At 46.0% G+C, this 16,016-nt stretch overlaps 2 protein-coding genes across 3 annotated transcripts in view; one reads left to right on the top strand and one right to left on the bottom strand.

The window, feature by feature from the left end:
* Window positions 1-1,280: 1,280 nt before the first annotated feature.
* Window positions 1,281-9,983, bottom strand: NTAQ1 (N-terminal glutamine amidase 1). 2 transcript variants are annotated; one of them, XM_079984534.1, is made up of 6 exons: window positions 9,536-9,979; window positions 8,184-8,283; window positions 6,448-6,498; window positions 4,936-5,084; window positions 3,326-3,450; window positions 1,285-1,563 (listed from the first exon to the last, which is right to left on the bottom strand). In XM_079984534.1, exons 1-6 carry the CDS (start codon window positions 9,640-9,642, stop codon window positions 1,457-1,459), a joined length of 639 nt encoding a protein of 212 aa, XP_079840660.1. In that variant the 5' UTR covers window positions 9,643-9,979; the 3' UTR covers window positions 1,285-1,456. The 2 variants fall into 2 exon arrangements, with proteins under 2 accessions (XP_079840661.1, XP_079840660.1); XM_079984535.1 differs by lacking the exon at window positions 6,448-6,498 and having other exon boundaries at window positions 1,281-1,563; window positions 9,536-9,983.
* Window positions 9,984-12,763: 2,780 nt separating this feature from the next.
* The window catches only part of ATAD2 (ATPase family AAA domain containing 2), a 29,057-nt gene continuing 25,804 nt past the window's right edge, over window positions 12,764-16,016 (top strand). Inside the window, exons 1-2 of the mRNA XM_079984581.1 lie at window positions 12,764-13,240; window positions 15,487-15,629. Of these exons, the coding sequence (XP_079840707.1) occupies window positions 13,028-13,240; window positions 15,487-15,629 (356 nt within the window). The 5' untranslated portion in view covers window positions 12,764-13,027. The remainder of the gene's footprint in view (window positions 13,241-15,486; window positions 15,630-16,016) is intronic.

Here is a 16,016-nt window from a genome sequence, read left to right as displayed (position 1 = left end):
GATGGGACCAGTGACCATGATCTTCGTTTTTTTGATGTTGAGCTTCAGACCATATTTTGCACTCTCCTCTTTTACCCTCATTAAAAGGTCCTTTAATTCCTCCTTTCTGCCATCAAGGTTGTGTCATCTGCCTATCTGAGGTCGTTGATATTTCTTCCGGCAATCTTAATTCCGGCTAGGGATTCATCCAGCCCAGCCTTTCGCATGATGCTGGCTTAGGTGAGATCATTTATCCCACTAAACAAGGTAGCAGGTGGGTGCACAGTTTGGTACAATCAGCTGGGAATTACTGGCATCGTTTTTCTACCGATATCTTGACCCATTTATTTTTTTTACAATTTGCTAAATTCTTTGCCACAGCATTTGCCTTCATAGAAAGGAGCTTCGTAGCTCAGCTTTCCACATACAGTCGTACCTCGGGTTACAGACGCTTCAGGTTACAGACTCCGCTAACCCAGAAATAGTACCTCGGGTTAAGAACTTTGCTTCAGGATGAGAACAGAAATCTCACAGCAGCGGTGCAGCTGCAGCAGGAGGCCCCATTAGCTAAAGTGGTGCTTCAGGTTAAGAACATTTTCAGGTTAAGAACGGACCTCCAGAATGAATTAAGTTCTTAACCCGAGGTACCACTGTACAGTGGTATCTCTAGATATGAATGGGATCCATTCCGGAGCCCCGTTCGCATCTAGAGGTAAACGTATCTAGCGACGGCACATCTGCGCACGCGCGCATTGCTTTTTGCCACTTCTGCACATGCACGTGATGTCATTTTGAGCGTCTGCGCATGCAAGTGGTGAAACCCGGAAGTAACACGCTCCGTTACTTCCGGGTTGCTGTGGAGCGCAACTCGAACATGCTCAACTTGAAGCAAATTTAACCCGAGGTATGACTGTACTTGCTTAGTGATACTGCGACCGAGCCTCCCAATTTTAGGCAGAATCTGCTGATCTGGATGTTCTAAGCAGGTCTTTTATATTTCCCCTTTCTCACATGCCTCTCAAAGCATCCTTACCCATCTACCTATTGCCCACACCTGAGCGGCTTCACTTCTGTCCTGCAGGGGGCTCCTCTGCCGATAGAAGATAGAACAATCTAGAACATGAAGGATTTCACAAGAAAAATGGCGTAATGTATGCAGAGGTTCCCGGAGTCAAACACTGGCATGTCTGAGCACTCCTAGTCTGAAACCCTGGAGAGTTGTTGCCAGTCAGGGTAGACAATACTGAGCTAAATGGACCAACGATCTAGTCTTCCTATGTTATTTTGGCTCCTCTCAATATATATAAATATATTTAATTTATTTATTTTTTAAAAAAGGTTTTATTCCATTCAGTACATTTTCTTTTATTTCCCCCCGCCCAAATGCAACCAGTACGATTAGTCCAACTTTAAACACCTGAATGCAATAAATAGGAATGGTGCTCGTCAAAAGGGTTTCTTCGCCGTGAGTCAAAAATCAGTTCTGGCTGCCGAACCCTTGCACAAATTCAGGGAGAGACAGCACAGATCCCCATCCAACATCTGGATTCATACTGATGAAGTCATCCAGGTTCATTTTGAAGTCTGTTTTTCAAAAAAAGAGAGAGAGGGAAAGAGATATTTATTTGTTTGTTTGTTTGTTTGTTTGTTTATTGTACCCCGCCCATCTGGCTGGGTTTCCCCAGCCACTCTGGGCTGCTTCCAACAAAGATTAAAAATACATTAAGATGTCACACATTAAAAACCTCCATGAACAGGGCTGCCTTCAGATGTCTTCTAAATGTCAGGTAGTTGTTATCTTTGACATCTGGTGGGAGGGCGTTCCACAGGGCGCATGACACTACCGAGAAGGCCCTCTGCCTGGTTCCCTGTAGCTTTGCTTCTCGCAGTGAGGGAACCGCCAAAAGGCCCTCGGCGCTGGACCTGTGTCCGGGTAGAACGATGGGGGTGGAGACGCTCCTTCAGGTATACTGGGCCGAGGCCGTTTAGGGCTTTAAAGGTCAACACCAATGATGTCAAGAGTACATTTGAGTGTCCCAGAAAGCTGTCTGGGAGATGATACATAATGAAATAAAAAAATAAAAATGTTGAAAATAACTTTTCTTAAGAAACCAGAAGCTTTTCTATTAGTAATTACAGGTACCGATCTACCAAAGGAGCAGAAAAGACTTTTTTATGTATGGAACAACAGCCGCCCGGGTGTTATTAGCCCGGAGTTGGAAAGAATATAAAGTCCCTACCAGAGAAGAATGGCAAACCAAGCTGATGGACTGTGCCGAGATGGCAAAGCTGACAGGAAAACTCAGGAACCAAGAGGGTAAAAACTTAATAAACGAATGGGAAAAAATTATAAGCTATTTAGGAGACCACTGTAAGCAGATGGAAACAAGAGCAGGATTCTGACTCACTTGTAGTATAAAAAAATACAATGGACAATATGGTTTGATGGAGTTATGTATGAATATGCAGTTGCAGATTCTTAAAATGAGACCCCATGGGGGGAATGCAGGGGGAGTCCCAAGATTCAGAGAATCTCTTTATACAGATTATCTTTACTAGGTAAAGGTAAAGGGACCCCTGACCATTATGTCCCATCTGGGGTTGCAGCGCTCAACTCATTTTATTGGCCGAGGGAGCTGGTGTACAGCTTTCGGGTCACGTGGCCAGCATGACTAAGCCGCTTCTGGCGAACCAGAGCAGCGCACAGAAACACCATTTACCTTCCTGCCGGAGCGGTACCTATTTATCTACTTGCACTTTGATGTGCTTTCCAACTGCTAGGTGGGCAGGAGCAGGGACCGAGCAACGGGAGCTCACCCCGTCGCGGGGATTCGAACCGCGACCTTCTGATCGGCAAGCCCTAGGCTCTGTGGTTTAACCCACAGCGTCACCCACGTCCCAGATTATCTTTACTAGTTTGTGTTTATTTGTACTTTGTATTTGTAAAACCAATAAAAATGATTTTTTTTTAAAAAAAGTAGTATATTTGAGTGGTGGAGGTTCCTAAACAGACCCCTAACATACCTCTAGGCAATTTGGCTACTGGTAGGAAGGTTTTGACATCTGACAAGAACATCTGTCCCACGCTCAAGACCCTTGTCTGCAAACCTGGAGAGACACTGCCATTCATTGTAGAAAAGGCAAAAAGGGGACTGAGAGTGTCCTAACAGCTCTCAGACTACGGTTCTCATGATACTTTGGTGGGAGCCAGGACTGTTTAAACCGGTGTGATACTGCTTTGGATGTGTAATGCAGATGCGTCCATGCTGTCAAATATATAAAATGCTTTGAGCCTGCGAAGGGAATGTTAAGACTGCAGGTGTAGTGGGAGTCTAAAACAACTTACCTGCAGTCTCGATGCACGGGTATAACGGAGGCGGCTTTTGCCAGTTCCCGCTGGCATCTTTCATGTGGGATCGGTCAGAAGCAAACGTCTTCAGGTACACGTCGGCTCGAACCAACCGGACTTTTCTAAACAAGCCAAACACTTATGTGACGGGATTGCATAGTCCGCAATGGAAACATCAGGGCTGACTCTGCTTCTAGTATTTTCAGCTACAGCTGGACCAAACATGGATCGTTAGGCATCAAACTCCTCAAATGTAGTTAACCGTGAACTGTTTTAAAAGGAAATCCACTTTAAACACGCACGTTTTGCAAATTACATTTTTGAAGTCTGGTTTAAATCGCAATGCAATGGGGCTTAACTTTCAGGTTAAGGAAGTGCACCCTAGGGCCGCAGAGCCCTATATGAGAATATAGCCCCACTGATCACAGTTGGGCTTACGTCCAAGTAGAAATCATAGAATTGACCTGGAAGCAAAAGCAACCATGTGACTCTCTCTCTCTGTGGCACTTTAAAAGACTAACAAGTGCACTGCTGCAAATGTTTTTGTAGGCAAAAGCCTGCTTTATCATTGTGTAGTTCTTGAAGGAGCATCTCCACCCACATTGTTCAGCCTGGACACTGAGGTCCAGCTCCAAGGGCCTTCTGGAGGTTCCCTCCCTGTGAGAAGTGAGGTTACAAGGAACCAGGCAGAGGGCCTTCTCAGTAGTGGCGCCCACCCTGTGGAACACCTTCCCATCAGATGCCAAGGAGATAAGGAACTATCTGACTTTTAGAAGACATCTGAAGGCAGCCCTGTTGAGGGACGTTTTTAATGTTTGATGTTTTCTTGTGCTTTTAATATCCTGTTCGAAGCTGCCCACAGTGGGTGGGGTATAAATAATATATTATTATTTTTATTATTTTATATTTTACTGACCTGACAAAACAGGAGCATCTAAATCTGTTGGTGCCATAGAATGCTTTAGGGCAGGCATAGGCAAGCTCCGGCCCTCCAGATGTTTGGGACTACAATTCCCATCATCCCTAGCTAACAGGACCAGTGGTCAGGGATGATGGGAATTGTAGTCCCAAACATCTGGAGGGATGGAGTTTTCCTATGCCTGCTTTATGGTTATGGAAGGTATCCCATCCTCCCTTTGCCCCCAAATCATTTTCATCCACAATCTACAAAAATGATGATGAGCAGAATTGAAATATAAAAAGAGGAAAAACAAAAGCAATTTATGACAAATCCACTTACCTGTATAGCATTTATGCAAACAGTAGTTTGCTAAGGGTGCTGAGAGTTGTTAGGAGACCCCCTGTTCTCTTCACAGAGCTATAATTCCCAGAGTTCCCTGAGAAGAGGGACTGGCTGTTAAAAACCTGGGAACTGTAGGATCGGGAGGAGAATAGGGGGTGCCTAACAACCATGGGCAACTTAACAGACTAGTTCCCAGGATTCTTGGGGCGGAAGCCATGATGATTTAGAGTGGTATGGTACTGCCTGAAATGCAAAGTGCAGAAGTTCAGCAGAGGTCAACTAAACCTGAAATGCGCCATGCCAGTTTTGAGTAGGCCCAAATCTTGGTTGTTGTTACAGTTGCACAGGCAATGTCTGCCCTCACCTTTGAAATTCTGGATGAATAACGCTGTCTGATTTAAAAGCCTTTTCAATATAGGTGTCGATGGGGCAAGGGAAAGGCAACAAAGTATCGAGGTCGTAAATGAAATTCTGGTCTCCGCTGGCCACATGAAGCAAAACAACATGGTAGTCCTGTAAGTAGACAGTATTACAACTTCTTAACTGTAAGAATCTGTGACAAATGGCTGAGAGAAGTCTCCATCTAGGAATAAAACAATTCAAAAACATATACAATCAAATTTTTAAAACTATTTTTTAAAAAAACAATATTGAATTTTTCCCCCTCCAAGAAATCAAGTTGGTGTAGTACACACTTTGAGCCCTGTGGTCTAAACCACCAAACCTCTTGGGCTTGGGCTTACCAACCTAGCAGTTTGAAAGCATACCAGCACAAGTAGATAAATAGGTACCACTGCGGCGGGAAGGTAAACGGCGTTTCCATGCGCTCTGGCCCTCGTCATGGTCAGCAGTTTTTAGTCATGCTGGCCACATGACCCGGAAAACTGGCTGCGGACAAATGCAAGCCTCCCTCAGCCTGAAAAGCGAGATGAGCGCCGCAACCCCATAGTCACCTTTGACTGGACTTAACCATCCAGGAGTCCTTTACCTTCTCCCCCTCTTCATTTTTTCCTCACAACAATCCTGACAGGTAGGTTAGGATGAAAGGCAGTAGTCAGAAGGGACTCCAAAGGTCATCCATTCCAACCCCCTGAAATGCAGGAATCTCAGCTACTGAATACCACCCAGTGGTGTCAGAATATACATTTACCTGGAAATATTACCGGACGCAGTTGAACCCCAGCTCCCATCAGTCCCAGCTATGGCCAGGCATGATGGGAGTTGTAGTCTTAGCAACATCTGAAGGTCCACAAGTTTCCCATCTCTGGCTCAAGGAGCATAAATTAGGATTCATATCATACTGCATTGGCTAGTGTGTTGGACATGGACACACAAGACATATATTTATATTCCTGGCAAGGCCATATTTCATTGACTGGCCTAGAGCATGTCACATATTTGAATGAGGAGCAGCCATCTTTAGACTGGGCGAATTGCATTAGAATTAAGTGCTTTAGAACAGGCCTCTAGCCTAATACTGGGTAAAATACTGGGTAAAATATCTACAGCTTTTTAACTGTGGGTTATGCAGGGAGGTTGAAATGGGGTCACAGAATTCTCTTTGTCTAGAAATTCTCTAGAATTTGTGAATGCAATAGGTGCATTTAAAAAGAAAATAAAAGTAGCAGTAACAGTTGTTAGCAGAGCGACTAGGACAAAGCAGACGGAGTTCAGAGAGAGAGAGAGAAGAAACAGTTAATACTTTACCGAGGTAAACGGTACAAAAACAGCATATGAGAAGAAAAGAACAGAGACATTTGTCCTTCTTAGGTCAGACCTACACAGGGGGAAAACTCCTTCAAAACTCCATTTCCAGCAACAGTGGAAGGGACAATTGTAATATTCAACATAGAAAGGAAGCTCTGAATTTTCTCACCCAAATCACAGGTTGACCAACCATGCCTGCTTGCTGCTCCCAAAGAGGCACCTGTGGATTACAGAGAAGAGGTGACTGCATTTCAGTACGGTAAACCAACATAAAAGAGTTCTGATTACCATTGAGTTAGCCTTAGACTGAGCTCATCTTAGCATGTTGTCCAAACCCGAAACTGCGGTTTGTACATTCAAGCAAGCTGGTTTCATCATCCCTGCTCTGAAACTGGCTGACCTAAACAAATCATAGTCAATATCAACTAAAACACTGACTTGGTTTGAACAGAACACACACAGGACGCACTCCTACAAGATGGGAGTGATTGACAACAACTTGGGTGGCTTTAAAAAGAGAACTGGACAAATTCATGAATGATAAGGCTATCCATGAGGGTGGCGCTGTGGGTTAAACCACAGAGCCTAGGACTTGCCGATCAGAAGGTCGACGGTTCGAATCCCCACAACGGGGTGAGCTCCCATTGCTCGGTCCCTGCTCCTGCCAACCTAGCAGTTCAAAAGCATGGTAAAGTGCAAGTAGATAAATAGGCACTGCTCCAGCGGGAAGGTAAACAGCGTTTCCATGTGCTGCTCTGGTTTGCCAGAAGCGGCTTAGTCATGCTGGCCACATGACCAGGAAGCTGTATGCCGGCTCCCTCGGCCGATAAAGCGAGATGAGCACCGCAACCCCAAAGTAAGCCACGACTGGACCTAATGATCAGGGGTCCCTTTACCTTTACCTTAAGGCTATCCATGACTACTAATCCTGACGGATATATTCTGTTTCCATGGCTGGAGGCATAAATGCTCCTGAATACCAGTTGCTGGGAAACCCACAGATCTGGAGAATGAGATTACGCTCAGATCCAGTTTGCATCTGTCATAGGTGTTTTAGCTAAGATACATGAATTGCAGGGGGTTGGACTAGATGATGATGATGATGATGATGATGATGATAAATTTTATTTATACCCCGCCCTCCCCGGCCAGGGCAGCTAACACCAATAAAATTTCAGTAAAAACATAATAAGAGAAAAAAAAAAACAATTTAAAATACAGGTTAAAATGCAATTTAAAATGCAGCCTCATTTTAAAAGTCAAAACCATAAGGGGAGGGAAACATAAGGGTCAGACTGAGTCCAAACCAAAGGCCAGGTGGAACAGCTCTGTCTTACAGGCCCTGTGGAAAGATGTCAAGTCCCTCAGGGCCCTAGTCTCTTGTGACAGAGCGTTCCACCAAGTTGGGGCCAGTCCTGAAAAGGCCCTGGCCCTAATTGAGACCAACCTAACCAACTTGGGACCTCCAAAATGTTGTCATTTGTGGACCTTAAGGTCCTTCGCGGGGCATACTAGGAGAGGCGGTCCCCTAGGTACGTGGGTCCTAGGTCGCATAGAGCTTGGGATCCCATCCAAGTCTACAATTCTATGATTCTATCCGGTTGGCCACTAAGAAAACAAGAGGCAGGAGTAATGGTCATGGGCCTGATCTTCATTGTCTTTCAAACCCTATTTCCATTTGGCCTGTCTACTCAGAATAAAATCCCTTTGATTTCAGGTAGGCTTACCCCCAAGAGAAGTGGGTATAGGATTGCAACCTAAAACAACCACCAGGATCCTGTTCTGCATGCAATAGCAAATAAGCCACTTAAGCTATCACATATATTCCATAGAAGCCAGCTTCCGATGCTGCCGTGGCAAATGTCATTTCGCATTTCAGAATCGGTTCAAAATGCCACAACTCACCATCCTCCTGTCATTGGAAATGAAAACCGCATAAAATTCTTCTAAAGGGTATAGATTCTGGTTTCGGATGTATTCACAAAGCTTCCACACATTTTCCTCACTGTAACAGAGAAAACAGATAAACACAACCTACTACATTTCCATTCCACGCTCTCCCCAGTAATAAAATTTCAACATTGCATCTATTCAGTGATATTGATTACAGTATTAGGACTTTATGTTGTTTTTTAAATAGGGAATCTTTCGCAGCCTGAGAGACCCACACTCGCTTCCGGATAAGATTCTGAGGTCCACCTGCCCACTCCAAACACACACCTTTGATTCCAGGTATGCTGATGGACACCTGCTTCTTGGGAGAAAAGCAATGACAAACCTAGGCAGCATCTTAAAAAGCAGAGACATCACCTTGCCAACAAAGGTCCGTATGGTAAAAGCTATGGTTTTCCCAGTAGTGATGTATGGAAGTGAGAGCACACCATAAAGAAGGCTGATCGCTGAAGAACTGATGCTTTAGAATTATGGTGCTGGAGGAGACTCTTGAGAGTCCCATGGACTGCAAGAAGATTAAACCTATCCATTCTGAAGGAAATCAGCCCTGAGTGCTCACTGGAAGGACAGATCCTGAAGCTGAGGCTCCAATACTTTGGCCACCTCATGAGAAGAGAAGACTCCCTGGAAAAGACCCTGATGTTGGGAAAGATGCACAAGGAGAAGGGGATGAAAGAGGACGAGATGGTGGGACAGTGTTCTCGAAGCTACCAGCATGAGTTTGACCAAACTGTGGGAGGCAGTGGAAGACAGGAGTGCCTGGCGTGCTCTGGTCCATGGGGTCACAAAGAGTCGGACACGACTAAACAACAACAACAATGCTGATGGAAGTTCATAACTTCCCTATGAAGTGGGGGGGGGGGATGTGCAGTGATCAGGTAACCTCAAGGAGAGCGAACATATGTCTGCAAGGCAGGTCTTGTTATCTGGCGAGGTCATTTCGGTGCTATTAATGCAGCAGTTTGACTTCACCCCCAGAGGCCCGCTCCATTGTCTCTCAAGACAGACAGATGCCAGCATCAATCAACTACAATTTCCACAACCTCCGGCCACTAGCTGTCTCAACTTCCTGCAGTGGCGTTAAGGGGGAGATTTCTGCGGAAGCTATTCTCCAGGAATCAACTTCGGAGGGGCTTCTAATATTTTGGAGAGCTCCCGATATTCTGGAAAAGGTTGCAGCTGCGATCCTCTCCAGTGCTGCGATGCTCTAGAATTAAAGTGGACCTTATGCCCTATTCTATTAGGAGCATTGCAGCAATCGCCTCCTCTCTCCCCCCCCCCCCCCGTGTTGCACGATTTCTTACCAGTAGCAGCCAGTGTAGACGCAACCGGGCCGAGGAGGCAGCGCAGGATCATAGCCAGCCGGCGCTGCAGCTGCCGCATCTGCAAGATCCGGCTCTGCCTGAGCCATTCGGACCCTCACTCAGCTAGCAAGGGGAAATGTTGTGCGGGGCTCATTTCCCGAAGAAAGGCTTGGTGCATTTCGCCGCCGCCGCTGCAGCTGCTTAGACAGACCCGGGAAGCACCGCGCGGCTGGGTGTGTTGCAAGCAAGTCCTTCCCCGGGAAACGCGGCGGCGCTGCAAAGATTGGAAATCCCAGGGAAGCGAAGCTGTGCACGAAAGGGGGAAACCTCAGCAAAAGCTCGTGGAAGGTTTCAGCAAAACCACCTTGACCTTGCTAACCCCGAGCCTTGATTTGCATGCATGCTGTTGCTCGGGGGGCCCGCCCCAAATAAATTCGTCACCAAAACTACCGTAATCTGTAGGAAACTGCCTCCCAAAGAGACAGTACTGCGCCCCAGGCTGCTGCCTAGCCAGTCTAGTGAGAACAGCGACCCTGGATGCAGGGATGCAGTCCTGCATAATTGCACACAATTCCAATGCAATGTTTTTTTAAAAAAAATATTTATTTATTTATTTATTTATTTATTTATTTATTTATTTATACCCCACACTCCCCGGCTCAGGGCGGCTAACACCAATAAAAGTACAGTAAAAACATAATGGGGGGGGGACACACACAATTTAAAATACAGGTTAAAATGCAATTTAAAATGCAGTCTCATTTTAAAAGTCAAAACCACAAGGGGACGGAAGCATAAGGGTCAGACTGAGTCCAAACCAAGGGCCAGGCGGAACAGCTCTGTCTTGCAGGCCCTGCGGAAAGATGTCAAGTCCCACAGGGCTATAGTCTTTTGTGACCGAGCGTTCCACCAAGTCGGAGCAAGTACTGAAAAGGCCCTGGCCCTAGTTGAGACCAACCTAACCACGTTGTGACTTGGGACCTCCAAAATGTTGTCATTTGTGGACCTTAAGGTCCTCCATGGACCTGTTGAGAAGTGCAACAATGCACCATGGGAACTCAAGGCTGTGTGCGGTCAGCAGCTGCAGAAACAACAGGAAAGCTTTATGTGGCCCTTGCCTCTACATTGCGGGGGTTTGGACCCATGGGATTCCTTCCCCCTCTACAATGCTGTGATTCTGAATGGACTGTAGTCCGATCCAGGAAACGCAATTCCGTTGTGAATTTGCCAGCTTTTAAGATTCAACTGGGCTGTTCTCATTTCTGCCATTTTCAGATGTGCGCCCAATGTTTATTTGCAACGCGTGGATCCTTCGTTTAAGTACGCCTGGCTAAAAGGGCGTTCAGTACGCTTGCATTTCCACCTTCTCATTTTATTAATCGCTGAGTCTTATTGGTGCTTTTACTGCTAATTTATTTTAGAGGGGTGGAGTTGTACATCTTCAACTGTGGATGTGATTTCCTATTGCTGTTTTGTACGCTGCCTTATGAGAAAACTAGTGCTGCAAGGCAGGATATCAACATTTTGATAAATAACAACACATACATTTGTATTGTGGTGCCAGGTTTCATGGGGGGGGGGGGGTAAAGACCCACTTTATCAAATAGGCACGAGACTATGAATGGAGAGCAAACTTTCTATCATGAGTAAAGGGAGGTGTGTTGTGTGCTAGTATTTTTAGGAAGCGGGGCCAAAACTGCAGGAATGAACAGCACAAATTAATCCAGTTAAATTCATAAGATCCAATCAGTGTGGATGTGGTCCATTCTGGAAGGGAGGAATATGCAGAGCACCTTTAAGTGCTTTAATAGATAAGAGGTCAAATTCTTAGTCGATAAAGAGGTGAGGAAAACCCCGCCCTCTTCCTTAAGGGAGCGAAAATCTTGCAGGTCTTGTCTGGGGACGTGACCTGAGACCTGACTCGGGGCTGGAGAGAAGAGGCTGCTTTTCCATTCAGGAGAGGCGATCCTCTCCATTTGGGATCTGCTCCGAAAGTTACCTGGGATCTTACCGGTGAGAAGAGTTTCCCGTCTTTTAATACGCTTTTTTGGGGGCAGGGCGTCCTTCGTGTTAAAAGTCTAGGGCAACAGGGATGAAGGAAATGCAAGATTCCTGGGAAAGAGCCACGTTTGGAAAAGCCTGCAGGATCAGGCCAATGGCCCATCAACTAGGCCAGCATCCTGATCCCACAGTGGCCAATCCGATGCCCATGAGAAACCCAAAACAGGGCCTGAGCCCATGAGCCTCTCCTAAGGTTTCCAGCCACTGGTAATGAGGAGCGTTAGGGCAACTTGTTCTCCAAGAATTTCTCTCAGCTTTTAAACGCCACCCAAGTTGATGCCCCTCTTATAGGCTTGCATGTTTTATGACGGCGAGCATGCTTTTTTCCTATGTGCATGTTGTTGGCTTGGAAGCAAGTCCTGCTTTGCTCAAAGGAGCTTACTCGCGGGTAAGCGGAATGGGGGGGGAGTGCGCTGGTTGTGCTGCTAGGCAGGGTTTTCTCTGCAAAAAAGCAACCGCCTCTTGCATCTTATTTACAGAAAAGCGTTTGTTTTCTTGCACTCGCTCGTTTGCCAGCTGCTTACTTCGTAGTAGTCGGCGGCGGATCGCTGCCACCCGGACAGGATCTTTTAAAAAGCAGCTTTCCGGCACCGCGAATTGCTCGTCTTTGCTCTGCTCTGTCTCTCCAATGTGCGGTTCCTGCCCTCCGTGGTGACCGCTTTAAGGCTTTGCGCCGCAATGCACTCAATTAGGATTGCAATACTTTGGGCCGGTGTTTGTGTTGCTGCAGGATAGATACCCTTCCAGCAAAAACTGTTTAGTGGCGAGTACAGATATAACATGCAATATAAATAAAATAAAAAATCGGGCAACGCGTTGCATTTGCAACAAGGGCTGCGCGCGCTCCTAGTTATTGCGCAATGTTTATTTTGTTAATATTTTTTTAAGTTCGACCCCTCCAAACCCACACTCTGAGCGCGGTTTTGTTTTCCGCAGCAAACTGGCCTCGGGAAGGCGCGGTATTTGAAGTGGGGGTGGGAGGAGCTTGCGCGGCAGAGCCGCGCGCGCCGGGCCCCGCCAGCCAATCGCGGCGCAGCAGGACGAGCAGGCTCTCAAAACAACTTCGCGCGCGCCAATACTCCGGGGAAGAAACACAGCGAAGAGAGCGCTGTGTCCCTCCGCCGGTTTGGGACTACTTGTCCAGCGGCGAACTCACTAGCCCTTAGGATTTATCTTTTAAAAGCGTTCTGTAGTAGAAATAGCGAAGGAAGGAGAAGTAGTTCAGAGCCTATGAGGTTTGGCAGGGGTCTTGTATTTTCCTTTCCCGCCGTGAGGTTGAGAAGCAAGCGCTGAGGTGCGGAGGGTTTCGAATGGCGGTTGGGTGAAGCGGCTCCTCCCGGTTTGTGGCGCAGAATTCGTCGGCGGCGAAGGAGCCTCGTCTGTGGCGGCCAAGGCCTCGTCCAGCTGTCTGGGCGACGCGACGGGAGGGCCATGGTGATGCTCCGAAGCGGCTCGGGCGGCCCTAGCCGTCTAGGCCCGGGCGGCGCTCCCGCCGGCGGCAGCAACTCAGGCGGCGGCCGACGGGGCGCAACGCCGGCGTCGCCTTACGACGCGATGGAGACGAGCTCCGAGTTTCTCTCATTGGAGCTCCCATCGGCTTCCTCGGTAGCGGCCGGCGGAGACAAGGCCCGGAGAGCCGTCGCGGTGAGGAGAAAACCGGCGGGGGGGGGGGAGGGAGGCTCACCTTTTACTTTGATTAAGTCCCTTAGGGAGATTCAAGCTCCTACCTCAGGAGGGACCACCCCCAGCGGCAGAGGCTGTTTTATGTGTAATGAATTCATTATTATTACTATTTTTTAAAGTTGCTGGCTGCTGCTCCTTGCCACTAGAGGCTTTGGAAGCAGCTGCCCAGAAAAACCGGAGCGCGCGATAAAACCGACTCCAAAACAACGCAGCTGGGCAGCAAAAGTTTCATAAGAAGCGGCGAAACGCTGCGTGAAAATCTTGAAGGTTTCGGCCAAAAAAACAAAACAACCATTTTGTATGTGGGGTTTTTTTTTGGGGGGGTGACCCAGAATCTGGGAAGTCGTTGTTTTGTAAGTAGTATTTATTGCTTTTTCCACACACCAGAAGCTACGAAGTCTTAAGCGTAGGGAGAACGGCTCTGGATTAGAACCGAAGTTGCCCATCTAGTTCGTCATCCTTGTCCCCACTCAGCCTGATGTTGATAAGCACAGGGAACCCAAAGCGCACAGCATTAGTTAGACGGGGTTTGTGGGGGGGGGGGCAAGCTTAATAATTCCCCTTTTTCCCGCCTCAATCGCCCATATTGCATGGTAGCGAGTGCCACGAGTTTTGAACTATGTGTCCCGAAACTCGCCCTAAGATTCAGCTCCGTTGCATGACAATGCCTTCCAGCAAATTGAGCAATCCGCCCCCTCGAGCGTGTCTTGGAAGCGGTTTTTTTAACAGCAGGCTGTGGGCTTGACTTGCCCAGAGGGTATATATATCATTGCCCTGTTCGTTTCCTTTGTCGTGCAGAGTGCCTTTCTAAACATCTCTCCAAGTTGGGCAGTGGCCCTGTCCCTCCCCCCTTTCTCTGATTCTAGCTATCTTTCATTGCCTTTACTCACCTTGGCACTCAATTGCTCCTTTAGAGTCTTTCAAACACACACACACCATCCAGCACGGTTGCTCACATTGATCAAACTAAGAGTGGGGTAGATGACAATAGCTTTTTTCTTGGTGATGCTAATGTGGCTGTTGGTTGGGAGTGTAGCCAAGTCAGTTCCACTGTGAGCAGACCTACCTGAAATCAATGAATGTAAGTTGGTCATGCCTATTACTTTTAGTGGGTCTATTGTGAGTTAAGGTTACCACATATCCTCGTTTCCCGGATTTACAAATCAGTCCCCTGACAAAATCCTATCATTGCTACGGAAGTTGAAAAGTGTCTCCGGATTCATTGAAAAAAATTTGGTAACCTTATTCTGAGTAGAACATAACACAGCCCATGACCTAGCATTCAGGCAGGAGTGGTCTTGAGTACCAGTGAGTACTTACCTACCAACAACCTGCCTTGTCTGAATTGAATCTGTTTATTTGACTTCATCCTGCCTGGTGGTTTTGCATTTCCGGGGTATCTTGGCTCAGATGTAATGGAGAAATAGTTCTTGACTTTAAACCTCCAAACTATCACACACTTGTATTTTAATGTAGATATCATAAGGGACAGAATAGAACTGTGTGGGTCATGCCATGACTATAGTGGAGAACAGACCCAATTTTTCATTGGAACTTCGGGATGTATGTGTGTATCTAACTATATATCTATCTTCTTGTAAATATGGCTTTTTACTATTTGTGTACAGTTGAAGAGCATTTGTTGAATGCTTTCATCTCTTAATTTTCAGTTGATGTTTCATGCTCTTGTTAGTTGCCTTAATAATCCTTCCGATTTTACATACACCATGGGTGATCCAAAAGTATCCTTCCAATTCAGTTTTTCTATCGTAAACTAGTTAGTTTAATTTAGGCAGTACATTTAAAACATAATGTGTGATCTTTGGAGTGCCAGTCACATCCTTTTCAGTTAATGTAAATGAGGAGCTGATATGCAACTACTAATCACAAAATATGGAGAGGTTTTTGTCAGTTCATAGAATCATAGAGTTGGAAGAGACCACAAGGGCCATCGAGTCCAACCCCCTGCCAAGCAGGAAACACCATCAGAGCACTCCTGACATATGGTTGTCAAGCCTCTGCTTAAAGACCCCAGATGTTAATTTATATACCACTTACATGTCAAATTGGCTTTTAAGTGGCTTACAACTATTCAAACATCCATAATTGTTTAAAATACACAATGATATTAAAATATACAATAACACAAAAAAATTAAAAGCAAATAGTACAATGTGCATGTTCCTAATTGGTTTTTACTTCTTCAGGAGTTTTCTTCAGATAAAGAATGTGAACATTTACATTCCTTAAGATCTATGAGGAAAAATAATCAACATTATTCAGACTCTAGTTTTGACAAAAGCGTGACAATGCTGAGTGAGAATGGTATTAACAGGAAACATTTTACAAGGTAATAACTTTTTCTACTTCTTGCAGATATGTTTGTAAGATCATTTTATGTTCTACCTGTATTACTTGTAGCCTAGTATATTAACTCCTACACTCTTAAGTACCAGAGTTTTTTTTATACACGTGATGTGCTCCCCGCAGAGTAAATTAGTGCTTACAAATCTGACTGCATGTAGAGCACCTCACATTGCCAAAACTTAAGTGGGCCCAGTTATGCTGATTGCTATTTGTATTCCATGCCTTGGAAATTGTCTTCTTGAGTGAATTTGTCCTTTGGTCATTGTTAGAGAAAATTGTGGTGTAGAAACTACAGCTTTTCTGAGGTGGATTTCAGCTAAAGTTCTTGGTTGAATTGCTTGAGGATGATGGCACAGGCTTATATACTTTA

Source organism: Podarcis cretensis (assembly GCF_951804945.1).
Source record: "Podarcis cretensis genome assembly, chromosome: 7".
NCBI classification, from domain to species: Eukaryota; Metazoa; Chordata; class Lepidosauria; order Squamata; family Lacertidae; genus Podarcis; species Podarcis cretensis.
Note: the sequence above shows the minus strand (reverse complement) of the source record. Positions and strands in the feature narration are given on the sequence as shown.